Raw genomic sequence first — 26,543 nt, forward strand, 5'->3', positions numbered from 1 at the left:
GTTTTGTGTGTGTAAGCTTCTCACATACGCCTAGGTAGGACCAATTTCGGAGTCATCGAAGGAGCCAGACTTCGAGAATTTGAAATTATTTTACTTAACGGCTCATTTCATTTCTCTCTCTCTTTCTCCCAAAGGAAACAAAATCTTCAGATTCAAACGTTTCTTCTCCCTTTTTATCTAAAGAGATTCTCTTTGTTTGTTCGATTTCGAATTCTATCAGTGAGAAAAAAAAAAAAAAAACCTAAAATTTTGAGATTATGGAGACGAAGATGACGAAACTGGTTCGGGTTGTGGCTAGGGTTAAACCCACCACGGATCCGTCGTCAACAGGATCAATACTGATCCAGAAGCCGATGGGTGAAGATTCTGAGAGTGTTACGATCTCGTTCGGAGCTCAATTCGCTGGGTAAATTTCACTTCATCCCTTTGGTTGGTTACAATTTGCGAAATGAATTGCATCTGGAGGTTTCGACTACGATTTTGACACTCAATTTAATCTAAATTTCTGAAATTATCTTTGATTACTTTGGTTGGCTTGTTTTGCTGAGAATTGATGTGCGATTTTGAGTTGGGTTTATCGGATTTTGTCATGGAACTGTTTGATTTGATCTAAAAGTTGTGTTTATATCCACTCATGTGTTACTCTTCTGATTTCTTATGGAGATATGACATCATTAGACACCAAAATGATATACTTTGATTCTCAGTCTGTAGTGGATTAGCAACTGTTCAAGCCTAATTAATGAGTAAGTCTTTTTTTGTTTTATGTGTTTGTGACAGTTCGAAAGACTCGTATAAATTAGACTACTGCTACGAAGAAAGTGAAACCCCTGGTTTGATTCTCACTAAGGAGATAAAACCTCTTATATCTAGTGTCTTTGAGGGTAAAGATGCTAATGTTATTGCCCATGGAGCAAGAAGTAGCGGAAAAACACATCTAATCCAGGTATTCAAAGCAATGATCCCTGCAAGTTTTTTTAATTTGTGATATCATCACTATTGTCTCTATAGATGAAGCTGTTAACTGAGTGATGTACGACATGGTGTTTGTAGGGAAACGAGAGGGAGTTTGGTTTAGCCATCCTGACAATGTCTGAGATGCTATCCATGGCTGAGGAAAAAGGAAACTCAGTTTCTGTATCGGTTTACGAGGTTTCTCAGGAAACTGTGTATGATCTCTTAGACCAACAGAAGCGAGTGGTTACTGTACTAGAAGGTGCACAAGGGAAAATTCAACTCAAGGGACTTTCACAAGCAAGTCATATTTAGTGTTCTTGAGCTTAAAAGTGTTGAGACATGCGTATTTTGTAGTATCATTAAGATTTCAAAGTTTCTGCTTTTCACAGGTACCTGTCAAGTCTCTCTCAGAATTCCAGAACTTATATTTTGGTCTCAAGAAAACTCCGAAGCTGAGTAGTGACCCTCCAGTTAGGAGTCATAAAGGTTTGATGATACATGTTACCAATGGCAAGGCCAATTCAGACTCTCATGGGAGGATGAACTTTCTTGATATGGCAGGTTGAGTATTTTAATTATCTTTTCTTTCATGTGATAATTTTGTGTACGCATGTGATAAGAGTTGTTTTCCTCTAACAGGATATGAGGACTCCAGGAAACAAAACAGTGCCTTAGCTCCTCTAGAGATTGCCAGGATAAATAAGTCCATTTATTCTTTACAGAATGTCATGTATGCTCTCAATGCCAATGAGTCTCATGTACCATATCGGGAGAGCAAACTCACTCGCATGTTGAAGGATTGTTTACAAGGATGCAACAGAACATTGCTGATCACTTGTTTGGTAAATACTTTGCTTGCTTTTGAGTTATATCTTTTACGATTAACTGAACGTAATTGCAGGCAATGCTAACCTTTTCTTTCTTTTTTTTTTTCAGCCCCGGGAGTTTAGCCAAGACTCCTTTTACATGCTAAACTTAGCATCACGGATCTGTCTAGGCGGCAACCGAGCCGTGACTAATCCTACTAAGAAGAAGATCAACGGTCTTGAAAAATCTATTTCACTATCCTCTGCTGCTCAAAGGAGACAGACACCTTTGACTGTGTCTGCTACTTCTAGAAAACAGACAGTGCTAAGGGGAAATGTGACAGAGAGAAAGACTAAAGTCAACACTGCTGCTTCTGCACTTAAAGCAAGGTAAATCTTTCAGAACCAGCTTTGTATCAACTTTAAGCCTTAATATTCTTGCTATACATTCATCTGTTCTGTTGTTCAGTTTTACAACATCAAAAAATAATGATTCTTTTTTTCCAATGATTGAAGGAAACTGTTTGGTGAAGCGAATGATTCGGCGAAATGTAAAACTAGCTCTAAGAAGGTAATTCAACTTTCGCTTTTATCCTTGTGAATTCAGAAATAGTTTAGTTAAGACTTTTTTTGGATTTTGTAGATGGAAGGCAAAGCAAAGATGCCACTTAAAAAGGTAGAGCATCTTCATTCTGGATATTAGAGTAATGATCTTCGGTTTTCTTTCACCTCGAATGACACTTATGTTTATGTTAATGCAGGAAATCTCCACCTTGAAGGTTGTCTTGAGCGTTCAAGCCTCCTCCTCAAAAGAAGTAAGTATCTGCGAGATTGAACTAATAGGAGCTGCATGGCTATATATTACTAAGTCTTTACTTACAAACTCTTTTTTCTTTATTGTAGGAAGTCTGTTCATCTTTTACTATTACAGATTCTCAATCTTCTTTGGTAGAAGAGGTAATAATTTCTATTAACGTCAATATGAAAATTTGCAAGACATTAATTACATTCAGTGGATCACGGTTGGCTTTGACTTCTTTGCAGAATTCTCTATCTTACTCATGTTCAGCAGTAGCCATGGAACCGGTAAATTCTCCTTCTGCAACTTCTCTGCGTCTCAGACTGATGCAAAACAAATTTAAAGAATCGGAGCTGTTTCCTTTCTTGAAATTCAGTTTGGTCAGAATATCTAATATTTACTTCTTTCCTTTCTAGAGCTATTCAACAAGCGTCTCTTTAAGCTCTGAAGTTGTCGACACTACAGATAAGGTAATTTGTATAGGTTTTATGTTTTGTTTCAATATCTGGGTATCAATAGTACCAACAGTTATTCCATTAATCTTTAGGAGACACCCCGGAAACATGAGGAAAAGGTTTCAGGAGCCACTCATTGTGATGATGCTGTTGCAGACAAAGGTGAGACAGACAGGAAAGTTGATAAAGAAGAGTCTGGTTTAAAGGAAAAGTTAACTTATTTATTTTTTCGTATGGCAGCACAAATAGTAGAGTCAGGGGTAGAGAGAGATGACAACAATTCAGTCACTGGAGAAGATCTCCCTCTAGTGGTTAATGAAGGTAGCTTGTGAGTCGTGTGACATTAATCTAAGAAAGTATTATAAAGAAACCTTTTGCTCAATTTCTGGTCTTTCTCTATATGGTAGGTGAAAACCTGGACAAAGAAAACAACAGTTTGCTAGGCAACGAAACTGCATCACCACCGCTTAGCATCCGACTTCAAAATCTGTCAAACAATTTGAAGTCGATATGCAAAATCTCAAACCAACTATCAGTACCTGAGAAATATCAAACTCCCTTCACTGAATCTCAGGCAGAAGAAGCATTAGAGCACAGTGATATTACTGCTGAAGCTGTTGTCAGTCTAGAGCTAAGGACGCCTGAGAAAACTATGCCTTCCAACGTTGACTGCACTCCTTGGAAGACATATAGCGCGCACAGCTCTAAACTAAAGGTAAAAAGAGTTCACAAGTTTAATTAAGATTGACTTTTCATTGAAATTAACATAAACCTTACAATTGACATAATGCATCTTTTGTTTCTGTACAGAACTCTGCTGTTGGAGATTACCTGAAGTTCATAAACACAGCTGGAAAGTAAGTTTTTTTTTTCTTTTTTAAAATTTTTCTTAAGGTAAACACAAAATACACATGAATAAACTTTCTTTTTGACTATTAGAAGCTTTCCAAATCTTGATGTAATGTCTTCGGGTATAATCAGTTGAATTTACATGTATGGTTGGGTCATTATTATTTAGAAATCCTGTCTATATTGGTTATAGAGAAGTGAAACTAAATTAGGCTTTTCTCTTCTCTTGTGTATTTACAGGGAAGATCTAAAGAAGTTAAAGGTGAGAGATGACTAGCTTAATCTGAATTTTCAAATATTTAACTGCTTGTTTATAGTTTAGTACCTAATTTGTTTGTGGCCTATATTGATGAATGACAGGGTATTGGCGAGAAAAGAGCAGCTTACATAGTTGAGCTCCGCGATGAATCTCCATTTCACACGGTAAGTGCCACAGTGTTTTACAAATGAGAAGTTGCATCCCTATCACAATGAATTAACAATAAACTTTTATATGACTTAAAAATAACATGCCTTTTAGTTATATGTATTATGGAACATGTCTCCAAATTCAGTTTTGGTTTGTTTGTAAGCTTTTTGTATTTTCTATTGCAGCTTGATGATTTGCAAGGCATTGGACTTTCAGCAAAACAGGTTAGCTTATCATCATCGACTCCTTCAATTTCTCTTTTTTTTACCCTTTTGAGTCAGAAGTTGGTGACCAAATCTCGTTTAAAGAGATTATCCTAAACCCAAAGTCAACCTTTAAAACAAAAATCAAACAAGAGACATCAGCAAAACTGTTTCGATCATGCAAAATATCACAGTTTTCTTTTTTTAATCCACAATTCCATTTCACAATTACACAAACTCTGTTTAATCGTTGTACCTTTCATAACCTATGATAAAGTTTGTGTAATGATTGGACTTTTGCATTGACAGGTTAAGGGACTGCTTAAAAAAGAGATTGGGGATATTTTCGATTAGTCGAAGGATCTGAAGATATTTATGATGGTTTTCAAGAGATTACGAGGCAACACGACGTTGCTCCTACTGAGTTCGAAGTTCTATATACTAAGCCAAAGTTGTTGAATGTGTAATTTGTGGTGTCAAATACTTAAATTAAGTTTGTAATCGTGACTTACTACTGTTGGAAAGATTTGCGTATGTATCAAGAGTGAACAACCTTTTCATTGTTTTAGTGGTGAAAAAAAACTTTCAATCTGTATGCCTCACTCTCTCACCCAAAAAATAACTTTTACCCGATCGAGACATAAAAGACACAAAACAGTACTAAACGAACAACTTCAAAAGTAGATACACTTATACATGTACCATGGGAGTTTTCTAAACCAGACAATGAATACAAACCATTCAATTATCTTTGTTATCATCGGAGAAGTAAATCTCAAAAGACCGAGGAAGAAGCACAGGCAACAAGAAACCAAATAGATTGTAAAACCACATCACCGTGTTAACCGACGCAATGGCTCTTCCTCCGTATACTCTCACCGAACCACCGGGACGCTGAGTATCCGAGAATTCTGCTTTAACCCAATCCAAAAGCGGGTAAAGGCGACGAGTGTTGTAGAAGACAGGTACAAGACTAGCAACTGGAGTTGAAAACTTGTCGGAGAAACCTATAGGTTCTGTGAAAACTTGACCTGAGAGGAGGAATAGATGCGGTGCGACGGCTCCAACGCCGTGAATGTCTCCACGGTATATTCCATCTCCGACGTAGCAGATAGGGAATAGTAGACCTAAGAGAGAGTTTGATTTATTCATAAGGAAAAAAAAAAAAAACAGTCACAAAACAAAAAAGAAAAAGAAATCAGATGAGTAACCTATGATTGCAGTGCCGAGGAAGTAAGCTCGAAAGAGTTTGCTTTTAGGTGCGAGTCTCTTCTTCTGCTCTGTTTGCTTGCGAGGAAAGGCAAATCTAGCCATGACCACAAACAAGTAGATAGTACACAATATTACAAACGCTATGTCTTCGATTCCGACGAGTCCTTTTGCGGCTAGAAAAATCATGAGGGCGAGAAACACAAGCTGTCTTTTGCGGCTGATGATGAGACCTTGTTTTTGTGGCGGTAGCGGTGGAGAAGGTTTAGAGTCGGTAAGATCATGCTGCTCTCGTATCTCTTCCAACATTGGAGAAGTTTTTTTTTTGAGGTTTCAAGAAGTTGTTTAGAAGCAACGTTGAAAAACAAATGAGAGAGTTTTTTTTGGTTTGGTGAGGTAAGATAAGAGTATATAGATATGGAGTGGTTGACCTTCTCTGTCTTCTTATCTATTTCTGGGCCTTACAATTTATTAAATATGAGAAAGGGAAAAAAAAATGAAATTGGAGAGATTAGTAATAGGAATCTCCATATCTGTAATGGAAGATTTTATTTGACTCAAATCTCTCCTCTGCTTTATTTACAATTACTGCACATATATCTTCTTCCCTTTCTTGTGTATTACTCTGCGTATAAATTGTATCCTTATACTCAATAACAAATTATCAGTTTCTAAAAGATTATAATTAGTGTTAGGTGTTTTACTTTAAATCTCATGTTTTAGAAGATCTTGCGACCACACTAAAAAAGGGTAAAAACAAATTACAAGACTAATTTTGGAGACAAATAGTAAACACACCCTTCATTGCCAAAATGACAGTAAGCTTCACAATGTGATCCAAAGTGTTCTTGTCTGAAACTGTCCTTATTTAATTGTTTTACTCCCTAAAAATGTTTCTTTACAACAAAAAGGTCACATTTGGGAGACTGAACACATTTCTCATGATACAAATCACAATAAGCAATGTTCACAGTGCTATCTAATCTATTAGACTGCTATCTCCAATGAAGATAGAGATCAAATCATGAGAGACACTCTTGTGCTTCTCCACAAAAAGCTTCAAAAACTTCAACTTCGGACTAGTCAAAACAGTAGAGATCGCAGGGACTTCATCGATCAACCCTTTCGTAACAAGAGCTCTGATAACATTACACCGCGGGAAAATGAACTTCTCCAAACTGAATCCAAGTACAATAGGAGTTGAAGCCACAACTTTTAAAGACCAACCCATCGTCTTCACAAGAAACTCAGTCTTCTTCTTAACCGAATCCGCAGCTAATCCAACGCACTGAGGATGTCGCTTTATGATCATCGCAAACTCATCTTTAGTGAATCCTAGCTCAAGAAAAGTCTCAACTGACTTCAATATCTTCTCCTCTGAAGTACCTACGCATTCAGGGTACCTCTTAACCATCAAGCGTACCTCTTCTTCCGTTAGACCAACACGTTTCAAGGTCTCAAACGTTTGAACTATCTTCTTCTCAGAGTATTTCAACGAGAAAGGCCATTTCTTGAAAACTGCCCAAACTTCATTCACACTAAGTCCTAACTTTTTATAAGCATTCACTTTCTGATCTATAGTCTTATCACTAAGCTCATAGAAAACATACAAAGCATTCACAAACTTAGGACTAGCTGGATCAAACCCTAACTCAACGATCTTCTTAACCGATTTTTCAAATCTTTCTTTCCCACAAACTGGTTTAGCTCTAGAGATCAACAAGTTTAACAACAGTCTCTGAGGCACTCCCATTTCTCTCAAAACCGATACGTTTCGAGTTCGATTCGTTTGCTTGGAAGAACAAGAACAATAAGAAGAAGAAGAAGTGTTGTCTTGATCTTGTAAGATCTCTTTGATATAATCATAGTAATGACTAATCCATTTACCTCCACTCTTCCCCAAGATTTTAGGAACTTTGGAAACAATCTCAGTAAGCTCAGAGCTTGAAGCTCCGTTAAGTTTCAAGAAATGAAGCTTAGCACGAAGAGACTTCTCAGGGTTCTCGACAAGGAAACGTGGGTAAGTAGCAATGATACTCGAGATTTGAGAGTTTGTGAATCCGTAGCTTCTTAGAAGTTTCAGGACTGAATCTGGATTACCTCTTTTATCGAAACTGGCTTTCATTGAGATTGATTCGGCGAGTTTTGTAGTTAACCCTAAGGAATCGATAAGGTAAGAGACTGTGAAAGTCTTCTTTTTTCTTTCATCTTCAAGACTCGGATCTCTGGTTGCGGTGGTGGTGGTAGCAGAAGAAGAGAAGGATTGAGTAAGAGGAACAGCTTTTATCAAAGTGCGCCATTGAGACCTTCTCCCTCGTTGGAGTATTAATGAAAACATATGAGACACCACCAAATGCGAAGTAACGGCTTTCACTCTCGTTCTCTTGCTCTGTTAAGCGACGACAACGGCTGAGGAAAAAATACATAGGAGAAGTTTTGATTTTAGGGTTTATTCAGATTTAATAAAAATCACAAAACAAATTTCACAACTTTTATTTTTGCTGTCAAATTTTTTTTTAACAATTTATTTAATTTTTTAAAAAAATTTAAATTTACGTAGATGTTATCGAAACAATTTTTAATTTGTTTCGTTTTTTTTTAATGGAAACAATTTTTTAATTGAAATCTCCCAAAATCTTACACACTTTGGTTTAGTTAAACCTTAAGATGCAATGTGATCTGTAAATCAGTAGAACCATATTCATCAACAACAATAGATTGACCCTTTTATCGAAAAGACCAGTTTTGCCATTTTTTTATAACTTCCTACAAAATTTAAAGTCATTTCAATGTTCAAAACATAATATAAATAAACAATCCTTTACTTTTTTAAAAACAATTTATTCTTTTTATATATATATAATATAAGTTTCATAGCTGTTATCGAAACAATTTTTAAGTTTTTTAGTTTTTAAATTGAAACAACATAATAATTAAGGAATAAACAATCCTTTACTTTTCTCGTTATTTAAATTTGTAAAATTCATTATGTAATGGCATTGAGAGGATCTATGACTATCAGACTATGTTAAAGACATATTACAAGTTCATAAAGTTGATAACACAAAATCACTTTTAAAACCATGGTCCAAACACTACAACTCCAAAACCAAACACTACAACATAATCATACAAATACCACAACGGCAGCATCCTTGCTGATTATTATCAACACCACAAGCGCAAATTATTACCATACTTCAAAAACCCATAAGGTCTTTTTCTCCTTAATGAAAAAATTAATTAGCTAATTAACCAAAATCTGGAGTTTTTGATTAATTAAACTAATTAACCTTAATAAAACTAACAAAACCACTCAAACAACAAACCCGTTACCATTGCCATTGCCATTACTCAGCTCCTCACTCAATAAAAACTCTTTGCTCTTCTCAAGCTTCTCCATAGCCGAAGCTTCAAGAGTAATCTCCACATCGATACTTATACCACCAGCTTTCCCTTGGTACAAATACATCATCCCATTAAACCGGTTATTCGCCCCGCTCCTAACCGTTTCCGGTTTTCCCCAACCGAAATCAACTTCGTAAACCTTAAACCTCGGCGAGCTCCCCACCGCCACGCAGTTCACTCCGGCGTCTTTGAACTGAAATATCTTCGGCGATTTCTCCCACTCGTCGTTACGCGCGTCTATCGCACTCGCGTCGTGTGCCACGACCGCCTTTTGGATCACCGACGCTCCGAACTCCGGCCCGTGCGCCGCCAGTAGTCCCGCCGCGGTTCCGGTGAAGATCGCCTGGATCAAGTTTCCGAAATATTCCTCCGGCATCGGAGGATCGACACGGCGGCGACAGTCGGCGAAGACGGTGAAGACCGTTATTTCCTCGGGTTTGAGCCCACGCGCTAAGGTGACGTGGCGCCAGATGTGGGAAGTGAGTGACTGGAACGTTGAGAATGGTTTCGAACCGTCGGATGGGGTTACCGAATTGGCTCTTGACTTGATCGTGTGGACAGCAGAGTCCGAGAACCTAAAGATCTTCTCTACCAGCTTCGCCGGTTCCGCCGCGGGAGTGGCCGCGTCGTCGCCGTTGGAGGTTGCGTTGGGGTCCTTTGGAGCAGTGAGGTCGAGCTTCACGCGCGTGTCACGCGCTTTCGCTCGGTCGAGGAAAGGTTGTGTTGAGATGGATTGGGCTCCACGACAGATCTCGGCCCATGAGCTCATGAAGTGCCATGTGGCAGTTCCGTCTAAAACTGCGTGGTTAAAAGCTAGGCCCATCGCAAGTCCATCTTTAAGCTTAGTCACCTGTTTGAACAAAACCAAATAATTTTGTCAAGACATGAGCCAATATGAATCTTTTTAATTATTGAATCGAAGTATATGATTGGTCACTGGACGATAGCTTCGAGACCAGATTAGAGAAAAAAAAAAAACATTGACTATCTCAACGACCACACCTGTTAAGAAAGCTTATACATTGAATGCACATTTAATGCGTAACCTTTTATATTTGGTTGTAATGAAAGTATCGTACATACATATGTAAGTTACGTGTGTATTATACGTATGAATACGTTGTGTTATAAATCTTTCAACAGGAAACATAATAATATGTTTTATCAAGAGTGACATTACGAGTGGTGATGACTATTTCTATAGTTATAGTTATTAACGTGGACCGATCGATGAGAGGAAATTGAATGTGAAAGGTATCTTAGTAGTTGAGATGCATTGGGGATAAATCGACCATCCTGACCATCCATATTTATTTAGGATTCTGATTGATAATGACAATTAAATTCTCCAATGTGTACTAATATATATTACCTTACTTAGTACTTTTATCTATTAAATTATATATTGTACCTAAGTGCATGGCATTGTGATTTTTGTCCCGCAACTCACCAAATTAACAACATCCATATAATGTGGATCATTGAATGTTGTATTTAGTGGTTGTGTCAGTTATTACGATTTTATCTTCTTCTTTTTTTTTTTTTTCATAAAAACAACACAAACAGTCAAAACAAGTCAAAACATTTGAAAAACAGAGCTTCTCAAACCATTACTACAAATAATAATATGTAAAGCTTCACAGAGATGAACATGCACAATTTCACATACACATATTATAGCTACGCTACCTATATACGTGCGTATAGTCATGCATACAATAATCATGTGAAGCTCAAATTTGTTAAGTCGTATAGAGTTTTTCTTTTTTACCACTTAGCAGTATACAATCTATGAATCTATAAAGAAGAGCTAATAAATGTGAATAATTTTCCCTATCTAACTTGTGTGAATCAAAATTAAAGTCAACATTTTTATATACGTGCTATATTACTTTTTTTTTTTTTTAATCTTGGTGGAAGGATGGGTGCACACTTATGAAGTTATGAGCAATTTTAATTTTGCTTTTCTTTCTAGCTAATTTATCACGTGATATTACTCCTTAAATGTTAATATTTTATTGACAGATGGTTCAATAAATATGTATTAAAAATATTATAGTATCACATAACATGCGTAAAGTTTAAGTAAACATATATAACAACATAGAGATGATTACGTAATTCAGATGCCGAGATCAGTATTAGCAGTCTAGACATCTAGTTTTGATTTCTTTCGTCGCTTAAAAAGATATGCACTAATATTAAAAGAATCATAACTGCACCGAAAGGAGTGGCCTGCTAAGTCCTTCCAAGTTCAAGATCGCATTGTAAGGAACCAAGTCCTTGAACATAGCCGTTCCGTCCTCAGCCGTTAGATCATCGATTGTGACTGTATCAGCATGAGCTACCGAGAACTCTACGCCGTTGATCTCTGTGTCGTCGGCGTCGTACTCAACACGGAAGACTCCTTCGTCGTCCTTGGCCAGCTTACCGGCGAGCTGATAGAAGTCTTCAAGAACCAAACCTAAACCATCTTTGAGCTTCTCCACGACATCGTTTGTGAAAGTGGGTTCCTCAAGATCTAGAAGGTTCTCGAACTTGTAGAGGAGAAACTTCTGGTTGTAGTAGAAAGCAAGGTAAGGAAGATCAAATGTGGTGAGGAGGAATTGCTTCTTCCCTAGTACTGGCTTTGTTGGTTTCACATGTGTTTTGCTCATTATCTTTATCTTCATGGTTGAAAGAAAGATTTTAAGTTAGCCTTGGATCAATTTGTATGTGTGTGTTTTTTTGGTGATGATCACAAGAAAAGTAAGATTTTTTGTTTTCTTTTGGTTTGAGGCTAGAGTGATGAAGAAAGAACTGAAAGGCTGTGTTTTATAGCAAGAGATATGCTGCAGTGTGTAGTTGGGTTAGGCATTTAAGGTTTCATGGAAGTAGTTGTGATTCAATTAATGACTCAATTAAACTCTACTTCCGTAATCTATTTGCATGAAATGTTAAGTTTGAGTCATGTTTTAGATTTAGGGTAGAGGTTGAGAATTGAGATACAAAAGTAATGATGCTACAGGTGTAGGACATTATATAAATGCCGATAAAGATGGTAACAAAAATTCAAACCAAAGCAAACTAATTTAATTGTATAATTATAGATCGTACATGTATTAACAAAAATTCTAGACTTTTAATTATGTCCATGACCTTCACAGATGTTTTATGGACTGCCATTTAGTTAACCTGATTTTAATTGCTTCTTTTGGAAATTTAATTTCGTTACCAAATATTTCATTAAAGTTATAAGAAGATATACCAGATCTGACAACCGTTATCATGTTAACAAATGTGTGGTTTAATTTGGTAATGAAACAAAATTAAAATTTTCAATTTTTAAAAGGATCAGCCTCTATAGTCTATATGAATGTATTTATATTTATATGGAAAAAGAATATACTTTATTGGATTTTCAAGGACTTTACTTGCCATATTTAGTTAGTTGGTAAGTGTAACCATGGAAGTTGGACAGCGACTTCTCCGGCTAATAAACTCTTATGGCTTCTACTGATTGTATGTATTGTAATTGTATGTATCCGATGCAAGAATACGTCGCTTTAGAGAATTCAATAACAGTTGACCCCCCCAAAAAAATATGCAATAACAGCCGACCAATTAAAATTTAATTAGACAATGATAACAATTAACAAGTGTGACGTGTTGTGTCTTACAAAAACAAGGAGTTTAGTAGCCGACACTCGATAGACTGTAACATTGTAAAGTATTTGTTAGTTTGGTTGTGACGATGAGCAAATTAGTACTGTTCAGAAAACCGAACAAGTTTAAAAAGTTGTGTTGGTGTAAATAAATTTATTTAGTTTGCGAAAATTTGATTGATCTTATTGTTGGTTAGAAGATGGACTCATCAAGTTTATTCTGTATTTGGTATCCAGTGGTTTGCTGGTAGAACCATAAGAATTGTTGACGCTACGGACATATCGACAAGAGTTTTGTAGCACAAGAGAAATGATTATGAAGAAGATGTTGCTATTGCATTAGCATTTGGATGATACGGTGAAAGATGACAACGGTTATCTCGTATTCACATGGCATGGACCACCATAGCTGTTTGCCGCTATGTTGCAAAGGCTTGTTGGCCAGTAAATTTCAATAGAAAATTTATTTCAGAATTTGTCATGCTAGTATATATTGTCTAATTCTAATTATATTGTCAATATAACGTCATGTCTAACTCCTTTGTTATAGTACTAGTTACCCCATATAACGTCATGTCTAACTCACCATCATCATCAATGAAGTTGCATAGCAGAACCAATTCGCCTAAGATATTCAACATAAAAATATCGCTACTACTAAGACATTTCGTTTAAGTTTTTTAAATACAAAGAAATATCTTAAAATACTACAGAAATAAAAGTTTTAGTTACAAAAGTATTAATTTGAAAAATACTCTAAAATACCACAAATTTATGTCTATGGAAAATACACAAAGCTAAGCGCTTGCGTTTACACAAAAGTCTTTAACTTTTTTTAAAGAGGCTTGCTCATTGCACCGACGTTTAGGTAACTAAAATTCACGTGTATCTTTAATTTCTAGCTAAAAAAGGTCACTAGATGTTCTTGATTGTATATAGAAATTGAAATTCACAATTACTACCCAGCCAACAATCTACAATACAAAATATTACTACATGTTATCTGATCCACACGAGCGTATGGGTCATTAAAGATGCAGCTGGTCTCTTTAAAGTCGATGGAAAATAATACAAATAGATGGGGGACACTTGCTGCGAAGAAAGACAGAAGGAGGAACCAATGATAGAAGTCCCCATCTCTTACGATAACTTTTTGATTTAGATAAATAAATTGAAGAATACATTTTCGCCTGGAATTTACCCATACGATTAATGGCTTAATAAAAAAAAACAGTTCGATTGGGTAAAATGATTGTGTAACCGTTGAAACCAAGTTCCTCACAATGAAGAGTTCAGATTTTTTAAGTGAAGAGTGAAGACTTCACATGGTTCTGAAATGATGTTGGCGTTATTAGCACCAGCTCTATCAGTAAATTTGTACTAAACCTCACAAGAGAATTGGTGGTTCATGTCTCTGAAATAGCCCATTTCGAATGTATGGCCCGATACTTTTAATGTTGGCCGGCAATAATATTGTATACGCGTAGTAGACAATAGATTGAACGTGTTGGCTTATATCTTCCCGGCTAAAATATTTTTCTCATAAGCATATTTCTAGACAACTAATCTTTTTGCATTCTGTTAAGTCAATATACAAATTAGTTAAAAAAATGTATATACTAAAGCACTTGCATGTTTATGTTATTTTTTTCGTGCAAAATAGTGGGGACAAAAACGTAAAACAACGAAGAAAATGGTCCGAAGGTTCTTGATATATCGTCAAAATATCAATGGTCCTAAACACATATTATTGGTCTCCAAGTGTTATCTTTTGGTTCGAGCAAAGTTCCAATCTCACCATTTAGAAAAATGTCGTCCCGTGGCCAAGAAGTGGAGGTGACGATCTCGTCGGCGAGAGATACCAAGAACGTGAACTGGCGCAACGGACCAAACAAGCCATACGCCGTTGTATGGATCGATCCGAAATACAAATCCTCCACAAGAGTCGATGAAGATGGCGACACGTGTCCAACGTGGAACGAGACATTTGTCATCCCTTTGCCTCCGCACGAAGACGATTACGACAAGGTCTACATCGACATCGTGCACGCAGGACGTGAAGAGAACACAAAGCCTCTCATCGGCTCCGCTCATCTCAGCCTCCGTGATGTCATTGGTTTGGACGTCCCCGTCGTGAAAACCCTCGAGCTCAAACGTCCATCTGGCCGACCTCACGGCAAACTCGACGTCACAGTCACCGTTAGAGAGCCTCCGTATCATCCAGCTCCAGGATCTTACCACGCGCCGCCGTACGGTCATACTCACGCGCCGCCTCCATCTTACAGTGATCCATACGCGCCACCGCCACCGCCACAGCCACCTTACGGTCATACTCACGCGCCGCCACAAACTGGTTACAGTGAGCCATACCCGCCGCCGCCACCTGTTTACGGTGAGTCGTATGCGCCTGGGACGTATGGAAACGCTGCGTACGGACAGTCGGGGTATGGAAACGCGCCGGAGAAGGGGAGCAAGTTCGGTGGGATGGGGACGGGACTGGCGGTTGGTGCGGTGGCCGGAGTTTTGGGTGGGGTTGCGTTAGCGGAGGGACTGGAGGCTGTGGAAGACAACATAGCTGAAAAGGCAGCGGAGAAGGTGGAGAATGATCTGGATTCCGGAGAAGACGATTATGATGACGGAGACTTTTAATACTATCATGATCGTAATGTAATCTTTAATGATAAATAAAGTCCTTAATGTACTTTGTTACAAAAACAAATAAAAATGGGCTAATAACTTCAATTGAAGGATTATCACAAGTGTTGTAGCTAGAAAAAATGTGGCGACAATTCTTATTCTTTTTGGCTCTGAAGGATCCAGAATGCTCGGTAGACCTAGGCAGGGTTGATGATTCGATCTCTTGGGGTTGTTAAAAAGATATCCCAAAGATATGATAGCTAGAGTGCCTACAGCCACAATGAAAATATTAATGTTCTAGTCGTGGAATTAATTGATCTCAAGAACACACACAACCACGGATTAGAACTCCGGCCCATTAAGAATTGTACCTTCAGCCAATGAATGGGGCCGAAGACTAACCCAACTAAGCCCATTCACCTAAATTTATCGTAGATTTACAAATTTTTAGAATAACGAACAAGAACATCGACCCAACTCTCAGTGTCTCACAGCAAACCGAATCGTCATATATTGGCAATTTGGCATGGCGCCCCATTAGATATGTCTGAGAAAGAGAACGACCACCACTTACTTATTAAGTTTATGGCGGATAATAATAATTCACATAGTACCATCGTCTTGGCAAGCTTTTGGAAGATTAAGTTTTTAGATATAACAAAGAAAATTCTTTTGGTTTCCCTACAAAAAAAGATTTGGTTTCCATATATGAAAAAGATTAAGTATTCATATAACAAAAAAAATTCCTTTGGTTTCCATATAAAAAAGATTTTTTAAATATATGTATATATACTAGTTTTTTTCTTCATTTTAATTTTATGATATATTTATTTTCAATCGTTGTACACCATTTTGTTGAAACCTCCAAAGGAATCTAATGTGATGGAAATACGCAAAACAGAACCACGTGAATTGAGAAACCTACAAAATAGAAGGGATCACCGTCCACTAGCTGAATGTCAAGACATATTAACAGTAATATTTGAATGTAAGTACCATATACAATCCTAAATCTGTTTCGATACATAGAGTTACAATTTGAAAGATTTAATATTATATGTTGTCCATGATATCAGTCAAATTAGGTATGAATTAATATTATGCGGTTGATGAGAGCATATATATATATATATATATATATATATATATATCATGAGTCTATTGGACGGTTTAATGTTTTTTAATTTTGAAGAAAAATTGAAAGGATCTGAAAATTCTAACTTTTCTTGATATTTTATAGTGTGGGCAAAAAAACCGAAATCCGAAAAATCGAACTGAACCAAACCGAAATAAATGGTTTGATTTGGTTATGGTTAAGTCTAAACATCCGTTTTTTTTAATTTTAATTAACCATTTGGTTTAGGTTTGGTCTGGTTAAAAACCGTAAAACCGAATAGTTTTTTTTGTTTTTTATAAAAATTTTAGATAATTAGATATAATTAGTTTTTTCAACTTATAAATTTATATTGTATAACAATATTAGTAATTTTTTTCTTTATTGGGCTTATAATTATTGATCTCCAAGTTTTTTTTTGGTTTTTTTTTTCTGGTTTTCTTTTTCAATAGCCTTTACTTTTAAAAGTTTAAATTTCAATTAAGTATTTGGGTTTACAAAACTATATTTGGATTTTATTTTTTTGAATTATGTTTAGATTTTACTTTTATGCTTATTTTTTAGTTATGTATCAACTATCTATTTTTTAAAGTATGGAATAACCGTTAAAAACCGAGACCAAATCAAAACCAAACCAAACCGTTATATGTATGGTTTTTATATAGTTTCATATTGATAAAACCGAAAAACCGTAAACCAAAAAAACCGAACCATAACCAAACCGAATTACATATAGTTTCTATATGGTTCAATTTTTATTAAACCAAAAAAACCATAAACCGAAACACCAAACAGAAACAAAACCGAAAAACCGAACGCCCACCCTTGAGTCTCTCTTCTTTGCTAGAGTTTCCTTTCGACACGAGGATTTTCATGGAATATAATTGGTGTTGTTCTGACAAAAAAGAAGTTTTAAACATTTAATTGTACCAAGGTTAAGTCAACATCGAGCTGATCGTAACTCTTAGAGCAATTTCATATACAACCATTTGGGTGTAAAAATATTAAATAATGATATTTTTGTTTTAATTTAATTATTTAATTATTTTTTTACCCGACCAATCAAATTATTAAATAATAATATATGTAGATTTAGTGTCTTGATTACTCTCGTTAGAGACACTCTTTTTTTATCTTTCTAACTTTTTTTTTCATTTTTTTAATTTTTATTTTACAGACCCTATGTAAAATATGTCCGATAGACATACCTTTACTAATTTTTATGAGTGTCGTAAAAATAAATTAACAATAAATTTGTCCCTTAGTAAGACACTACTATGTACAATGGTTTACTTTCAACACCCTACTTTATACTCCAGATCATCATTTCTTTCTTCATTCAACACCTTCTTAATTTTTACACTCTACAATAGTTCTATTTAATAAAAAAATTCAACACCATACCCCATAACTTTTATCTCATATTTTTATTTTCTTTAATATATTCTTTTTGTTTTATGCTTACATATTAGTAAAAATTATTGTTGAGATCAATTTCACAATAAATAAGATATTTAAAGATATAAACAAGAATAGGTTAGATAATAACTTAAAAAGTTATAATGAAAATAACATTTTTTTTTATGTCCAAATGAAATGAATAAATCTCTTTTTATAGAGTAAAAAATATGAATTATTTTGATATAAAAATTATGAATTAATAAAGTTGTTTGTTATATAATAATTTATCTTAAATAAAAAGGATGAGATAAAAAAATTTAAAACTCTTTCATACACCAATCAAATAAAACTACTATCACACTTTTGACAATTTATTTTTTAGCAAAAAAGGAAAAAAAAACCACTTCAACATTGAACCTAGGCTCAGTGACACGTGTCCAAATGGTCTCCAATTCTCTTTTATCAACATGTGATTAATCCACCTCAGTTTTTTTTTCTTTTTCAAGAAGACCATTGGAGTCATTCAACAGTATTGTAAGACTATGTACATTGGTTTAAGTTTTCAACACCTTACTTTTTACTCCACATCATTATTTTTTCTTCCACCTCATCTTCTCTTTCTTCCACATAATAATTCAACACCTTACCCTACTCATTTTATTTTATATTTTATCTTCTTTTATGTTTTTGTTTTTGATTAATTAATAATATTTACTGATTAAAATTAAACAATAGTTTATTAAAGGATAATTAGAAGAATTATAGTAAAATAATAGATTTTTTTATTGTCCAAATTAAATGAAACAAGTCTCTATTTAAAAAAAACACGATGACGAAGGCAACAACGGATCTAGGGTTTTGAATGGTTTCGATTGAATCTTGCTCGGGGTTTGTTTGGTTTCTTACTGCGGTTTGGTCTCAGAGATTCTCTCTGGATTCTTTGTTTGATTGGACTATCAGAAAAAGTTTTGATGGTTTCCTTAAGGACGATTCAATATCGAATCTTGGATATGGTTTCCTTTCGGGATTTTAGGTTTTTCTGGATAAGTAGCATCCGGATTGGGAGATTCGATCAGAGCTGTTGGGGATTACGTTCGTGGCATCTCAGATTTCTCTCTATTGGAGATTCCCTTGGATTTCCTTCCCTTTAGCTTCAGAGGTTCGTTCCCTTTGTTCTTGGTTTGATTGGTATCTCAGTAAGAGATTCAATGATCTTTTTAAGGAAGTTTCAATATCGAATCTTGCACATGATTTCTTTTTGGAATATTGGATCTCTTTAGTCAAGTGGATTCCAGAATGGGAAATCCGATCAGTTTTATTAGGACTTACGATTGTGGTATCTCGGATTCTTCTGCACTTGAGATTCGAATGTTTGGTACGGCTTCATAGTCCCGATGATTGCGGTTGTATGATTCGATATGGAGCCATGTCATATTTTCGCGTCAGATCAGTGAGGATTGCCTTTCAATGGCAAAGAATTGAGATTTGGTTTCCGGTTTTTGCAGATGAGGTAATAATGCAGGATCCTCTATTGGTGGTTGCGTATCAAGAGATTATCAATCATCATTACTCTGCCTATTCACTGGGATCTCTAGGACGAAGACATTGGAAAGGTTGGGTGTATAAAGAGGAACTCTTAGCAGTAAGCAGTCCTCATCACAACAACTTCGATCTCGAGTTCTCAACACTTGGTTTTCTCTTTTGCTTATCTTTGTGGTGTGTGAGGTTTTATTTGGTACTTTCAATCATGTCTCAGAGCGATCTTTTGGGAAAGAGTGTTACGGGAAAGAAGGAAGAGGGGATGGTTCCTAAAAGGAGAATCAAGATCCCATACTTTGACAACTCAGCTCTGATAGCGGGTTACTCGAAGACGGTTGTAGGGCGCTGTATGAATCCTCGGATGCAAGAAATGAAATCTCTCTTGTTCATGCTTCCCAGAATTTGGCATTTGGAAGGGAAGGTTGTGGGAGCCGATTTGGGTCTTGGCAAGTTCCAGTTTGATTTCAAAAATGAGGACGACATCACAGAGGTCCTCCAGATGGCTCCTTTTCACTTTGATCGCTGGATGGTGTCAATGGTTCGTTGGAGTCCAACGGTGGATCCAGCTTACCCCTCGGATCTTACTTTCTGGATCAGGGTTTGGGGTGTTCCCTTTCAGTTCTGGGCCGAACCAACCTTCCGCAGTATCGGCTCAGAGCTTGGTCGAGTAGAGGCGGTAGATATTGATGGTGGAAGGGTGAAAGTTACTGTGGATGGTTTCAAACCTTTGTGTTTTGAAACGGTGATTGAGTTCTATAATGGCGAGGAGACCATTGTCACCCTCCGGTTTGAGCGACTTCATGGCTTCTGCAAGAAGTGTTTTAGTCTCTGCCATGATGTGGACCACTTTCCTCTATGGGTCACTTCTAAGATCACCCCTGGGTTACATATTCCTATGGAGGAAGATACGGTGCGGTCATTACAAAGCTACAAAGGAGCGGTTACAACCGACAGAAACAAAGGGAAAGGTAAAGGAAAGGAAGTGGAGGGTAAAGGGAAGGCACATTCCAATGCCAAGCACCAGCCACTCAAAGGGAAACATGACTCAGGGATAAAGATTCGGTCGGAGGGAAAGGTGGGTGAATCTTCAAAACCTCGGTGGTTCACCAACTATGCACAATTTAATGACCACCGCCACATGGCTAAGGTTGCTGCGACTGCTTCCTCTTCTTCCGGAGCAGCTCTGGCTGAAGACCTGGGACAGGGACAAATCCCAACTACTGAAGATCAAGGGGCGGTGTAATCTGTGGTGATTGGAGTTCCACCGTTAAAAAGGGTTCGGAGACCTCTCTTTTAGGATGCGGGTCTGACCACCGGTTCTGATCAAGGAGAGGGGAGGACCTCTGCTATGGATGTGAACTTACCAGGTACTGGTCTTGCTGATCAGAATGACGGTTTGCCAGGTACAAGGTATCTTGTCTCAGATGCTATGCAGACTGACTCAGCGGGAGAAAACCTTGGTAATGCCCTTGCGATGTATAACTTGACAGGTTCAGCGATGGTTCGAGAGGATCAGGCTGTAACAGGGGATGATACGGAGGATCCTGCTGAGCAGCTGATAACTCAGGTCGGGCTCGATGATCCAGATTCAGAGATACTTGTTGCTGATCAAAAGGGGGATGAAGGAGCGGATGTCTCTTTAGAGGAACCAGCCGTGGATCAGTCGGTTCCTGCAGTTTCTGGAAGAGACGACATTGCTGCAGAGGAGGATATCACTGATATGAATGTTGATGCAAATGCTGAATCTGTCGTTGCACCACCGGTTGATAAGGTTCGAAAGGCAAAACCCCCATTGGCTCTTAAAGGAATTGCTTCTAAGAAACTGAATGTATACCTGCGTACAACACCAAGAAAACGCCCTGCTCCTAAAGCTAATGACTTAGCTGGGGAAGACACAAACCCGAGGAACCAGGATCAGGAGAAGGGGACAACTGGTGGGTCAAAGCCACCCAAACCAATGCTGGATAAATGAATATTTTAAGTTAGAACTGCCAAGGGCTTGGAAAGAAGGCAACTATTGGGTATCTCAGGGATTTGTGGGGGAAGCATAGGCCTGATTTTTTATTTTTATCTGAAACTAGACAGCCTTTATCTCATATGGAATCTTTTGGTGGTCATTTTGGTTATTCAACCTTAAAAACGGTTGATCCTATTGGTTGTAGTGGCGGTTTAGCCTTATTTTATAATAATGATTATGATGTTTTGGTTATATATGCATCTAATAGATTGATTGATGTGGAACTTACTTACAAAGGACCAACACTCTTTTTTACTTTTGTTTATGGTAATCCGGTTCCAGCAAACCGAGATTTAGTGTGGGAACGTTTAACGCGAATTGGTTTATCTAGAAATTCTCCCTGGTTTCTTATAGGAGATTTCAATGAATTAAAAGGCAATCATGAAAAGCGTGGAGGTAAACTCCGACATGCATCCTCCTTTGTTGGTTTTAATACAATGATTAGACATTGTGGTCTACTAGAGTTTCCTACGGTTGAGGATAGCCTATCTTGGCGTGGTTGGCAAGATAAGAAGCCAATCCGTTGTCGCCTAGATCGCGCCTTGGCCAATGAAAAGTTACATGACTTTTCTAGTAATGCCTTTATGGAATATTTACCGATGGTAGCTTCAGATCATAAACCGGTTTTAGCACTCCTTGAGGATAAAATCCGGAGAGGGAGAAGCCTTTTTCTTTTTGACCGACGGTGGCTTGATAAAGAGGGTTTATTTGGTGCCATTTCAGAAGGCTGGAATTCTGAGGTAGCGGTTCCAACGGGCAATTTTATGGAAAAGATCATTAAATGCCGTCAAGCAATTTCCCAGTGGCGGAAAGCACAGGTCCCTTATGGTCGGGAAACGATTGAGGATTTAAAAAACCAGTTGGCGACGCCCAGGCATATGATTCGGTCTCTGTCGAGACCATTTCAGAACTAACTTGGAAACTTCGTGAGGCTTATCGGGACGAAACAATTTATTGGTATCAGAAGAGTAGGAGCCGTTGGATGCGCTTTGAGGATCAAAATACTAGTTATTTTCATGCCCAGACAAAACAAAGACGTTCTAAGAATCGCATTGTGGGTCTTCATGATGAAACTGGAAAATGGGTTACAGAGGAGACAAAAGTTCAGGGCATAGCTGCCTCTTATTTCCAGGAACTTTTCACCTCCTCTGACCCTTCGTATTTCGAGGAAACAATGGATGAAGTGTGTTCGTCTATCACGAGGGAAATTAATGATTTCTTGACACGATCAGTCACAGAACAAGAAATCAAATAGGCTTTGTTTATGATGCAACCTGATAAAGCTCCAGGACCGGATGGCATGACGGCTCTGTTCTATCAGCGTGCATGGGATATGGTTAGATCTGATCTAACGTTATTGGTAAATTCTTTTTTTTCAGGATGGTATTTTTGGCAAAAGACTAAATATGAAAAATATTTGTCTTATCCCCAAAGTGGATAAGCCGACTCGGATGACTGAATGGAGGCCCATCAGTCTTTGCAATGTTGGATACAAGATTATTTCAAAGATATTATGTCAGCGTTTGCGTTCTTTTTTTCCGGCATTGATCTCTGAGACACAATTGGATTTTGTGGAGGGGCGTTTGATTACATATAATATTTTGATTGCTCAAGAGATGTTTCATGGTCTCCGTACCAACTCTTCTTGTAAGGGTAAGTTCATGGCCATTAAAACAGACATGAGTAAGGCATATGATCAGATTGAATGGTCTTTTGTTGAGCATTTACTGAGGAAATTTGGTTTTTGTGAAAATGGATTTCTTGGGTTATGTGGTGTATGACATCGGTTCAATATAAAGTCTTAATAAATGGTCAACCACAGGGGTCCATAATCCCTTCTAGAGGGCTTAGGCAAGGCGACCCCTTGTCGCCATACCTCTTTATTCTTTGCACTGAGGTTCTCATTGCCAATCTCCGCAAGGCGGAGCGGTCCAAGCTTATCACGGGTATTAAGGTGTTGACTGCTTGTCCCGCGGTCTCTCACATGTTATTTGCAGACGATAGTCTTTTTTTTCTGTCGCGCTACGAAAGAGCAGTGTGAGGATGTTCTAGGGATCCTTCGACAGTATGAGCGGGTTTCTGGACAGCAAATAAACTTCCAGAAATCTTTGGTTCAATTTGGGCACACAGTTGATGTGAACTTACAAGAGGAACTACAAGGCGTACTGGGAATCACCAATTTGGGGGGGGGGATATGAGTTCTTATTTGGGCATTCCTGAGAGTCTAGGAGGTTCAAAAACAAAGGTTTTTTCCTTTGTTCAGGATCGTTTGCAAAAACGGACAGGTGGTTGGCCTGCCCGGTTGCTGTCCAGGGGGAAAAGAGGGTAATGATTAAATCTGTAGCGACTGCCATCCCTACCTTTGTCATGTCTTGCTTCCGTCTCCCGAAAATGGTCACACGAAAACTTACTAGCTCGGTTTCGAATTTTTGGTGGAGTGCTTCTGGGGACACACGAGGGATACACTGGATAGCCTGGGATATGTGTTGATAAGCTTGATGGAGGTTTGGGTTTCCATTGTTTGGATGACTTTAACACCGCTTTGTTGGCTAAACAACTCTGGCGGTTGATTACAGCTCCAGACTCATTATTTTCTAGGGTTTTTAAAGGTTGGTACTACATGCATTCTAACCCTTTGGACCCAATCAAATATTACTTGCCATCTTATGGATGGCGAAGTATGGTATCTGCTCGCTCTTTGGTAAACAAAGGACTCATTAAACGGGTAGGATCCGGTGACTCCATTTTAGTATGCTCTGATCCATGGATCCCTGCTCAACTCCCGAGACCAGCATTGCGTTCGGGATCGTCCGTCGATCCCACGCTTAGAGTTGAAACCTTTATTGACAGGAGTTCACATTCCTGGAATCTGGCTTTACTCTCGGCCTCTTTCGAGCCGGAGGATGTGGCCATTATTTCTGCCATACCTATTGGTGCACCAGATTCACCGGATAGGTTGGGGTGGCATTTGACAAAGACTGGTTTATACAAAGTTAAATCTGGGTATAAAGCTTTGCGTCAGAATCAGGCGGTCTCAGCACCGGTTTTTGGCCCAAACATTATTCCTTTACAGGCGTTTGTCTGGCAAATTTGATTCTCACCAAAACTTAGACATTTTTTATGGCAAGAAATTACGGGTTGCATGGCAACAACAACTTATCTGAGGCGACGCGGCATGACCTGTGATTCTGAGTGTGGACTATTTATTTTGGAGATTTCAGCAGAATCCTTCAGCGGATATTGTCCCATGGTTCTATGGTATATTTGGAAGTCTAGGAATGAAATTTTTTTTAGCAACTTGGATTCCAACCCGCTAGCAATTGTACAGTTAGCAGAGGAGGAAGCTAAAGTTTGGTTTTCGGCGCAAGCAGACACAGTAGGAATTTCTTCCCATAATGGGTTTCACCCCACTTCTGGCATTGTGCCCACGGAAATGGCTGCGGCCAACAGATATGGGAACAGGTCCCGATGCTATGTGGACGGATCATGGAAGGTGACTGACCAGTATACAGGTCGATGATGGTATTGCATTTCCCCTGAGGGGGAATCTCCCACTATGGGTGCATCTAACCTTCGCCGTAGCTTGTCACCCCTCCATGCAGAAGTGGAAGCTCTAATCTGGGCAATACGCTGTATGATTGGTGCGAATATTGAGAATGTCGTTTTACTCACAGACTATTCTGATTTGGTGAAGATGATATCTTCGCCGTCTGAGTGGCCTGCCTTCAAGACATATTTGGACGAGATCGAGGCGGATAAGGAGGAATTTCTATCCTTTGCACTAGTCCAAGTCCCCCGAACGCAGAATGGTAAGGCAGACAAACTGGCACGACGTGCTAGAATCAAGTCTCATAAAATTATCTTTGTAAACGCTTTTTCTACCAATTGGCTCATTTGAGCTGATCTTGTACTTTGATGACCAAAAAAAAAGTCTCTATTTAAAAAGTATAAAAAATGATAAATTTTGATATAAACAAAAATTTAAGATAAGAACGATTGAGCTTGATGTCAAACGTATCAAGCTTCAGATTTGGGACACATGATTTTAAGATAAGAACGATCAGACCAAAATCAATTTGGAAACAGAGAGAATGGAAACATCGCTTCCATTTCCGATCATTGACCTCTCTTCACCGGAAAAAATCTCCACCGCAAATGGTCAATATATTCTTAGTGCAGACAGGGACTTTAAGATAAGGGTAAGCCTAGTCTAATCCACTAATGTAGAGAAAGGTAATCAGCAAAGAAGGACTCACTCATGTAGCTTCTACTTTCATATCATAGATGTGTCAGTGTTTCGTAGCCATAGCCTTTTTTGTATTTTTGGATTCTTGGTTTGAAAAGGTTTTATATGATAATAGAGTTTGCTCATTCATATAATGACCATGCCTGCATCTCTCTCTCTCTCTCTCTCTCTTCTTGTTGATGGTTTATTAGTCTCAATAGTAGCACTCAAAATTAGCAGCTGTCATGTGAATGTAGTATCATTAGTGATAATTGTAGTTTTTTTTTGTCCTTGTATTGTTCTATCGTGTTCACATGGTGTGTAATTGAGCTACTGTTGATTGGTGGAATTGTGTCATATGTTTAGGAGCATGTACTAGCTGTCCAAGTTCTTCAACAACCATGACAATGGGAATAGAGAGAGTGCTCAAGGAAAAGTTCGGGGATGCTTTGAAAGATAATAGTCAAGTTTTTTATGAAGAAGTAAAGCAGATAACCATTGAGGTGAGTGAGGCTCCCTTTAAGGACTTAGCCAACGTTGATATCTTCTTCTGTGTTTGCCTTTGACTGGTTTTGTGTTGCAGGCAGTGAATGCTCATCTTGATATACTGAGGCCAATGATTAAGAACTATGGTGGAAGTGTGGATGTTTTATCAGTTGAAGGCGAGGACTGCGTTGTAAAATATGTTGGACCGGAGTCGAGAGCATGAAGAGTGCCACTATATTATGTAAAGTCATTATTGCTTTTTGTTTTAGCTAATGTCCACATCAGTAGTCGTTGTCTCCATAACTGTTTCTTGCCAAATTGATCAAGAAAGGTGTGTAGACAAAGTAGCAAGTTGTTGTCCAAGTAACCAATCCCTTTTAAACAA

At 37.8% G+C, this 26,543-nt stretch overlaps 6 protein-coding genes and 1 long non-coding RNA gene across 8 annotated transcripts; 4 read left to right on the top strand and 3 right to left on the bottom strand.

The window, feature by feature from the left end:
- Positions 1–32: 32 nt before the first annotated feature.
- On the top strand, positions 33–5,073 carry LOC104706686 (kinesin-like protein KIN-10C). The gene is made up of 20 exons (XM_010422896.3): positions 33–406; positions 781–946; positions 1,054–1,254; positions 1,347–1,518; positions 1,597–1,799; positions 1,894–2,153; positions 2,280–2,334; positions 2,407–2,439; positions 2,525–2,578; positions 2,667–2,720; positions 2,808–2,849; positions 2,979–3,032; positions 3,110–3,179; positions 3,258–3,338; positions 3,425–3,732; positions 3,828–3,874; positions 4,107–4,128; positions 4,227–4,289; positions 4,461–4,499; positions 4,788–5,073. The coding sequence occupies exons 1-20, from the start codon at positions 258–260 to the stop codon at positions 4,830–4,832; spliced, it is 2,118 nt and encodes a 705-aa protein (XP_010421198.2). The 5' UTR covers positions 33–257; the 3' UTR covers positions 4,833–5,073.
- LOC104706688 (uncharacterized) lies at positions 5,013–6,333 on the bottom strand. Its single transcript, XM_010422897.3, has 2 exons — positions 5,690–6,333; positions 5,013–5,605 (listed from the first exon to the last, which is right to left on the bottom strand). Exons 1-2 carry the CDS (start codon positions 5,994–5,996, stop codon positions 5,220–5,222), a joined length of 693 nt encoding a protein of 230 aa, XP_010421199.2. The 5' UTR covers positions 5,997–6,333; the 3' UTR covers positions 5,013–5,219.
- A 202-nt stretch (positions 6,334–6,535) lies between these two features.
- On the bottom strand, positions 6,536–8,127 carry LOC104706689 (uncharacterized). The gene has a single exon (XM_087461763.1). The coding sequence runs from the start codon at positions 8,023–8,025 to the stop codon at positions 6,667–6,669; it is 1,359 nt and encodes a 452-aa protein (XP_087317889.1). The 5' UTR covers positions 8,026–8,127; the 3' UTR covers positions 6,536–6,666.
- Positions 8,128–8,739: 612 nt separating this feature from the next.
- LOC104706690 (BAHD acyltransferase DCR) lies at positions 8,740–12,083 on the bottom strand. 2 transcript variants are annotated; one of them, XM_087461765.1, is made up of 3 exons: positions 11,318–11,897; positions 10,480–10,485; positions 8,740–9,945 (listed from the first exon to the last, which is right to left on the bottom strand). In XM_087461765.1, the coding sequence occupies exons 1-3, from the start codon at positions 11,765–11,767 to the stop codon at positions 9,004–9,006; spliced, it is 1,398 nt and encodes a 465-aa protein (XP_087317891.1). In that variant the 5' UTR covers positions 11,768–11,897; the 3' UTR covers positions 8,740–9,003. The 2 variants fall into 2 exon arrangements, with proteins under 2 accessions (XP_087317891.1, XP_087317890.1); XM_087461764.1 differs by lacking the exon at positions 10,480–10,485 and having other exon boundaries at positions 11,313–12,083.
- A 2,174-nt stretch (positions 12,084–14,257) lies between these two features.
- LOC104706691 (uncharacterized) lies at positions 14,258–15,492 on the top strand. Its single transcript, XM_010422901.3, has one exon. It carries the CDS (start codon positions 14,549–14,551, stop codon positions 15,386–15,388), a length of 840 nt encoding a protein of 279 aa, XP_010421203.2. The 5' UTR covers positions 14,258–14,548; the 3' UTR covers positions 15,389–15,492.
- Positions 15,493–18,687: 3,195 nt separating this feature from the next.
- Positions 18,688–21,661, top strand: LOC147939777 (uncharacterized). Its single transcript, XM_087461586.1, has 3 exons — positions 18,688–19,050; positions 19,397–19,533; positions 19,648–21,661. Exons 2-3 carry the CDS (start codon positions 19,408–19,410, stop codon positions 20,671–20,673), a joined length of 1,152 nt encoding a protein of 383 aa, XP_087317712.1. The 5' UTR covers positions 18,688–19,050; positions 19,397–19,407; the 3' UTR covers positions 20,674–21,661.
- Positions 21,662–26,037: 4,376 nt separating this feature from the next.
- LOC147939778 (uncharacterized) lies at positions 26,038–26,543 on the top strand. Its single transcript, XR_015563811.1, has 2 exons — positions 26,038–26,175; positions 26,256–26,543. It is a non-coding gene; the product is annotated as an uncharacterized LOC147939778 (long non-coding RNA).

This window comes from Camelina sativa, chromosome 8 (genome assembly GCF_030686135.1).
Source record: "Camelina sativa cultivar CO46 ecotype springtype chromosome 8, ASM3068613v1".
In the NCBI taxonomy this organism is placed as follows: domain Eukaryota; kingdom Viridiplantae; phylum Streptophyta; class Magnoliopsida; order Brassicales; family Brassicaceae; genus Camelina; species Camelina sativa.